The sequence below is a fragment of the Hyalella azteca genome, unplaced genomic scaffold (genome assembly GCF_000764305.2).
Source record: "Hyalella azteca isolate HAZT.00-mixed unplaced genomic scaffold, Hazt_2.0.2 contig6336, whole genome shotgun sequence".
NCBI classification, from domain to species: domain Eukaryota; kingdom Metazoa; phylum Arthropoda; class Malacostraca; order Amphipoda; family Hyalellidae; genus Hyalella; species Hyalella azteca.
The window spans coordinates 1-7,676 of NW_025936499.1; the positions used below are offsets into that span (position 1 = coordinate 1).

General features: G+C 40.9%; 1 protein-coding gene across 2 annotated transcripts; it reads right to left on the reverse strand.

Annotated features, from left to right (window-relative positions):
- Positions 1 to 5,011: 5,011 nt before the first annotated feature.
- LOC125177994 (E3 ubiquitin-protein ligase APD1-like) lies at positions 5,012 to 6,285 on the reverse strand. Of its 2 annotated transcripts, none has more exons than XM_047880805.1 (3): positions 6,179 to 6,285; positions 5,936 to 6,000; positions 5,012 to 5,502 (listed from the first exon to the last, which is right to left on the reverse strand). In XM_047880805.1, exons 1-3 carry the CDS (start codon positions 6,243 to 6,245, stop codon positions 5,284 to 5,286), a joined length of 351 nt encoding a protein of 116 aa, XP_047736761.1. In that variant the 5' UTR covers positions 6,246 to 6,285; the 3' UTR covers positions 5,012 to 5,283. The 2 variants fall into 2 exon arrangements, with proteins under 2 accessions (XP_047736761.1, XP_047736760.1); XM_047880804.1 differs by having other exon boundaries at positions 5,012 to 5,505.
- Between the last annotated feature and the right edge of the window lie 1,391 nt (positions 6,286 to 7,676).

Below are 7,676 nucleotides of genomic sequence, written 5' to 3' on the forward strand. Positions count from 1 at the left end.
TATTCTTCGTTAGCTTACGAAAATAAAATTTCGTTAGAATTGTGCTTCCTTTCATCGACCGTTAGCTGAGTGGCCGCCATTACTCCTTTCTGCCCTTGTCTGTCGGCCCATCATGTTTCCCAAATTCCCATTTATTTAATTTACACTCCACGAAACGGATTTGTAACACCGGATTTGCTTAAAGTAACACTTGTTGCAGCAAATACAGTTTTTTGGACCATTTTGAGGAGGTCAAATTTTTTTAATTTCTTTTCAAATATGGCACAAAAACAACTTGTTGATCTCCACTGTTTACATTTTTGGCCCACGTTGACGTCACACGAGACATGCGCAGAACGGCGAAAAAATCGTCGTCGCCGTGGGTCAACCTTGTATTAATTCAACCATGGTTTTCCCCCGCCATAACTCGACCTCCACGCTTACCCCGTCTCCCCGCCTATTTTCACCGACTGCCGAACGGCTTTTCTTAGTTTCTGCTCACTTGCCTGCATTACGCTATGAAAAGGGATCCTTACGAGTTGTTCTTCGAGTGAATCATCTTCTAATGATAGATAGGCGAATTACTTTCACGATAACTTATCCATTTGATTGTTAATTTTGCGTTGAGTAGGGCAGCACGTTAACTCTCCCTGAAACGTGTCTGAAACTTATTAAAAGAATGTAGTATTCTTATTGTTTCATACAGGGATAGATGGGAAAAAAGAGCTAATAATATTTGTAATGCCAGTAAAAATAATCGGTATTTACTTGACGACTTCTGCTGAAACTTATGCGAGTTTCCAAGATGTTTTTCATTTAGAAACTAGATGTATTTGATAATATCATTTGGATGCTACTTATCCTAATTTGCTGAAGATAAGTATACGTAATTGAATGACGGTTAAATTTTCTTGAATGATTAAAATTAATTAATAAAATAAAAATATTTGCTAGTCAGCTTATGAATGCATCCTGATCGAGAAAATAGGTATTTTCAGAATGTAATCATTACACGCAAAATGCCTATAAGCTAGTACACGATGCAAAATGATGCGAGATTAAATCCGGCTTGGCTGAAGTGATTAATATGGAGCACTGGGATTTAGCTATAAAACTTAAAGGGTTAAAATATGGGGGTCCGGAAGTGGTCACCAGGTAGAGAAGCCATTGATGCCGAAAGCTGACTCCTAAAAACCTAAATGCTCTTTGAAGACCTGCTATTTGTCGAACAATTGTGTTCCTATCAAATTGGCCAATAGCCGAGTCCTATTTCTTGCACAATTGGTTTATACTACAAATTCCTCGAATTGGACAACTGGACCATCATTCTAACGTATCGTATTGTGATAAATCATGTAATTCAAGCTTATTAAACGATCCTAGTGAAATGAGCACAAATTTGCCCGACTCCTCATTGATTTACAGCCAGCCAACTTACCAAGCTTGCGCAGTCAACTCTTCTTCAAATACCTCACTCACTATATGTTTGAGAATGAAGCGGAATTTTTTCATCTAGGCCGCAATTGTATAGTGAATTCAGCGTTTATTAGGCCGTATGCCTGTCGCCGATTCTCAATACTGTATTGCAAAACATCCACAGCATGTTGCGGGCTTGAACTCGCAACTCACTGCTTCAAATTTGCCAGGTTGTTCACAGTCACCTCCCATACCTGCTTTAGCGGTTACCACGTCACCTTCTGTGACGTCATTGTGGGACGCCTATATAAGCTTTTCAAGCAGACCTCCAGTCATATGGGCAGGCTTAACACGTTGACTCCTAAGCGGTACATATGCGTCCCACGAAATGTATTTCTCCAGTACGTAGTGGTACAGAATTCAGTTTGCCTAAAATCGGCTAAATCCGAGAAAAAAAAGGCAAAAAAAGCCGACAACTCAATATATACTGGTTTATTTGTAGGTTTCGCTATAAAAATTTCATATTTTTTATTTTTGCAGTATTCAAAATGTAATTAGGAAGTAACACTATCATAAATTTTAGCCGCCCAACGAAAATTGTGAAAAACTAAATCGCGGAATTTGTCCGGAAACAATGACCGTCTGGCAACCCTGTTTTAAAACAGTACAAAAAATGAAATAATAGTACAAGGCGAAGCAATCGGAGTCAAAGTGTTAATCAATTAATTATTCGGACGATAAAGATAAACCCTGCACCCCTCAATAATATCACTTAACCAACCTTAAAAACCGGTGAACGAACAGTGGCGCCCGAGTGCGTAATCATTTTCCAGGGAAAAGTCAATTTCAATAAATTGAAAATGTCAAATTCAGAGAGTTTATCGAAATGTGATAGCGAGACGAAGGATAAGGCAGCTCAATCAAAGACGAGTTCCAGCACATTGTTGCAGTAGTGATTATTAACAGGAAAAGACATCTATGAAAAATGTTTGGGCTAAAATAAAAGCTAAAACGGCACAAGCGCCGGCTGCACATGCACAACGGTTGAAAGAGTTGGGAATTTCACAAGTAATAATAAAACCTTACGTAAATTGCGGATCACGTCGAATAATTGTATATATATATAAAGGCGAATGTAAATACAGGAATTAGCGTAACGCTTTTCTGCGTAGAAATTTATGTATTATTTGGTTTAATTACTTCCCTGTCAAAATTTTCGTACCGATTAAGGTCGTTTTAGAGGAACTACTGTATATTCGGCTTAGGGGTGAATCAGGAGCAAGTCGGCCACGTAGGGTGTTGTGCTTCTATTTACCAGCCTCTTTTGGAAGTCAATTGCCCGGTAGGCCAAATCTGCGTAATATGATCTAAAGAGCAGCTGGTCAAGCAGCTGCCCCTGGTCAAACGCTGATGACGCCAGTCACGCTACCGCATGATGGGGCTGGTCAGAGTCTGAACAAGGAAACCCACGAACAATCGAAGATCCCGCCATACGTGGGTATGCGGGTATGTGCATGGGGTCTACCTCCCGTACCCTCCATCCGGACAGAGCATTAACCGTTGCAGCTAAGGCGCCAGTTTAGATCGAACCGTGACTCGACCAGTACCTAGTGAAGAGTGTTCATTGCTCAATGCTTATCGAAAAGGTAGTATTATAGTTTTGTCTTGGTAGAGAAGCCATTGATGCCGAAAGCTGACTCCTAAAAACCTAAATGCTCTTTGAAGACCTGCTATTTGTCGAACAATTGTGTTCCTATCAAATTGGCCAATAGCCGAGTCCTATTTCTTGCACAATTGGTTTATACTACAAATTCCTCGAATTGGACAACTGGACCATCATTCTAACGTATCGTATTGTGATAAATCATGTAATTCAAGCTTATTAAACGATCCTAGTGAAATGAGCACAAATTTGCCCGACTCCTCATTGATTTACAGCCAGCCAACTTACCAAGCTTGCGCAGTCAACTCTTCTTCAAATACCTCACTCACTATATGTTTGAGAATGAAGTGGAATTTTTTCATATAGGCCGCAATTGTATAGTGAATTCAGCGTTTATTAGGCCGTATGCCTGTCGCCGATTCTCAATATTGCTAAACATCCACAGCATGTTGCGGGCTTGAACTCGCAACTCACTGCTTCAAATTTGCCAGGTTGTTCACAGTCACCTCCCATACCTGCTTTAGCGGTTACGTCACCTTCTGTGACGTCATTGTGGGACGCCTATATAAGCTTTTCAAGCAGACCTCCAGTCAAATGGGCCGGCCACGTTGACTCTTAAGTGGTACATATGCGTCCCACGAAATGTATTTCTCCAGGACGTAGTGGTACAGAATTCAGGTTGCCTAAAATCGGCTAAATCCGAGAAAAAAAAGGCAAAAAAAGCCGACAACTCAATATATACTAGTTTATTTGTAGGTTTCGCTATAAAAATTTCATATTTTTTATTTTTGCAGTATTCAAAATGTAATTAGGAAGTAACACTATCATAAATTTTAGCCGCCCAACGAAAATTGTGAAAAACTAAATCGCGGAATTTGTCCGGAAACAATGACCGTCTGGCAACCCTGTTTTAAAACAGTACAAAAAATGAAATAATAGTACAAGGCGAAGCAATCGGAGTCAAAGTGTTAATCAATTAATTATTCGGACGATAAAGATAAACCCTGCACCCCTCAATAATATCACTTAACCAACCTTAAAAACCGGTGAACGAACAGTGGCGCCCGAGTGCGTAATCATTTTCCAGGGAAAAGTCAATTTCAATAAATTGAAAATGTCAAATTCAGAGAGTTTATCGAAATGTGATAGCGAGACGAAGGATAAGGCAGCTCAATCAAAGACGAGTTCCAGCACATTGTTGCAGTAGTGATTATTAACAGGAAAAGACATCTATGAAAAATGTTTGGGCTAAAATAAAAGCTAAAACGGCACAAGCGCCGGCTGCACATGCACAACGGTTGAAAGAGTTGGGAATTTCACAAGTAATAATAAAACCTTACGTAAATTGCGGATCACGTCGAATAACTGTATATATATAAAGGCGAATGTAAATACAGGAATTAGCGTAACGCTTTTCTGCGTAGAAATTTATGTATTATTTGGTTTAATTACTTAAGAGGCTAAGGACGACTTAATCACAAAATCCTTTCGAATAGTAATAATAATAATGTTACTAACTGTAATCCCACAGGTTTAAATACTGCCGACCCGCACGAATATTATAAGATTCTCGGGAGGTTTCAAGCCATTCCCGCATTAATATTGCAGTATATGGCCATCTAACTAGTAATTTTGCTATAATTAATGCTAACGAAACTAGCATGTTCTCGTGTAAAACATAGTCTTTGGACATTATTGAAAAAATGTTGAGCGGTAGAGTTCAGAATTTAATTAGTTAAATTGGTAGGATGCACAATTGCACATGTACCGCGATGCTTGATCCTTTTGTCTCCTATTTGGGTTATATGTTCGCTCTTCAAATATAATGCTAGCAGTTAAGGTGGTCGTGCCACAAGAAAAGGCTTAGACAAATTTTAACACTGCAGTCGGCCCTCGTCTAATCAAGCGCGAACATGCAATTTTAATAAAACATAATTAAAACGAAACCCAAAGAGTGATCACTCGAACTGAAATAAAGAAATTAGAAAGTAATGGCTTCCCATTCCTACCGCAGCAAAATTAAATACATCTTTTCACCACGAAATCTCAGAGCCATTTTTCTATTTACAAACCCATACCTACGATATCTATGTAGAAAAAGAACTCAAATACACAACTAAAGAACATCGGAAACTTCCAACAACCACTTCTAAAATCTACTTCAATATTTGGGAGACGTCAGATGAAGAACAGCTAGAAGACGTCAGCTGAAGCAGAACTCGAATTCATTCCGCTCCTCGGACCATTACTTGCAGAATGTTGGCAACCTCCGATGTACAGTACGGACATGTAGATCTGAACCTCTGATTTTCGACCATGCAAGCGAAGCAGGCCACTATGTGACCGCATGGTTGGTTCAGGCAGTTAACTGCCGCCACGCGGCATATAAGGCATATGGTGCCCAGACGTTCGTCACTCCTGCCACTGGCACCCTCGTGCTGTTCCTGCTAGTGACAATGACGGTGTTAAAATGGCTGATAATAGTTTTGTGTAGTTAAGCTAAACAATAAACATAAATCATTACTTCAAGGATCAAGTCTAAAGGAAGTGGTTGCTCTCCGACTTACTCCTTTCAGATTATTTTAAAGAACATCTTGCGCATGCAGCGAAAAGGTGCAAATGAGCTGGATTCGACTTTCTGTGCAAGTTATGCAGTCATGCAAATATTAAAAGCATTTGTACAACGATGATGATACCTTTAAAGGTAATTTAGTTATAGCCATATAACTTCTATCTCTAATCGAGAATATCACAGCATTGTATGCCTCGCCGCAGAAGCCTCTAACATAACATGCAACACTCTGGAAGCTAGTCAAATGTTGAAACAAATAAACCAATCAGAAAGCACGAGCCAAGCGATAGATATTTGCAACTCACTTGTATGTTGAATTGCACGCGACGGGTAACAAAGTCTTCCAAACTTTCATCGCTGTCATCACCGTCTGTAATTTTACAAAAAAAAAAATCCGATTAGCTTCAACTGTGAATAACGACTTGCTTCGGAATATACATGATAATATACAGCGACATAATAGTGCCAAAAATTATTCCCTACAAAAGTGCGGGCATACAATCATCACCTGAAGAAAGCTAATTTTCGGACTTTAATGCTAAACTAACCAGCTTGTATTGGTGGTGAAGAATGCGGCCGATCCACCCGACTAGACGAACCACTGGTTCCTGCCATATTTGCGGCAGCAGCCACCGACACCACGACAACTGAATTGGATCCGGTGCCACGACCCACCGCTCCAGGGCCGCCAGCAGCTCCAGGGCCGCCAGCTGCTCCAGGGCCGCCAGCAGCTCCAGGGCCGCCGGCAGCTCCAGGGCCGCCAGCAGCTCCAGGGCCGCCGGCAGCTCCAGGGCCGCCAGCAGCTCCAGGGCCGCCAGCTGCTCCAGGGCCGCCGGCAGCTCCAGGGTCAGGTCCAGCACCAGCGGCGAGATCAGGTAACATACCTGTAAATAGGTACGATTTGTAAATATGCATGGGCGGGTAACGGTCTTTAATTGAATCAAAATGAGGGCCGGGTGGCCCAGTGCCTAAAGTTCAGAGTAACAAGATCGGTGCAGAGAGGTTCGGGTTCGATCCCAGCTGTGTGCGCCAGTTTCTTGTCAGAATCGGCAAGGAGGCCGGACGGTTATGCACGGAAAATTTGAATCAGGGAGTTGCGAATTCGAGCCTGCAATATGATGTGTATGTTCTGCAATGTTAAGAATCGTCGACAGGCCAACGGCCTAATAAACGCTGAAACAACTATATTAATATATTAAAACGTACGTCATAAGTATCGTTAATTTAAAGAAGCATAGGAGTGAAATACGATGGCTATAAATATGAAAGAAGATTAGTATGCCCTTATTTTCAAATTCCCATTTGTGTTGGTCCTGAAATATAATAGAAAACAAACCTACGAATGGCTGGTAGTCTTCGTCGTTCCCTTGTACCTCCTCATCGTCCCCTCCTTCGACAACCCCAAGTCCATCCATGGCGTGTGAGCACAAACGCAGGTAGTCCGATACGTTCACTCTAAGAAATAGATTACAAAAAAAGATGTAATCAACAAAGCACCAATTTGAAATTTAAAATAGTTTTGTAAGCTCGTGTAAATGCCAAACAAGCATTTCATAGGTAATTAAGGACAACATTCAAGATATTTCCGCATATGAACTTACGCTCCATTTGCAAACTCGCGCATGGCATCTCGGATGCGCGTATCATTTGCCAATTGGGCAGGTCTGCGTCGCCGTCTTATCTGTTGCCCTGCAGCGGCAAGGACATAGTCTCCGGACTGACGAGCCTCCAACTTTCGTAGAGCAACTGCAAAAGAATTGCAATATGTCCGATTAAATAATTAGCAATGGAGATCGGTACTTCCCAAAGGGGATTAAAAAAATATTAGGAGGCCGCCCGTTTTGACTATATGGCAGCATGGACGAGATACAAATTCATTGTTACGATCAAATCAGTCGGAATTGTAACGCTATATCTATTTCAAATGGTACTATTGAAAATCATGATGGCATCGGAGATCCCGAGAAGGGCATACGATGAACAATCAGGTACACATATAGCAATACATAAAATATATAACATAAGATAATAACTCATGTTTAAAAA

Excerpts from the sequence above, each read along its gene's own strand:
- LOC125177994 (XM_047880804.1), bottom strand. The coding sequence starts at position 6,245 with ATGGCAGGAACCAGTGGTTCGTCTAGTCGGGTGGATCGGCCGCATTCT. Across the intron at positions 6,001-6,178 it reads TTCACCACCAATACAAGCTG|ACGGTGATGACAGCGATGAA; the intron begins GTTAGTTTAGCA and ends GTAAAATTACAG. Across the intron at positions 5,506-5,935 it reads GCGTGCAATTCAACATACAA|CAGGAACAGCACGAGGGTGC; the intron begins GTGAGTTGCAAA and ends CATTGTCACTAG.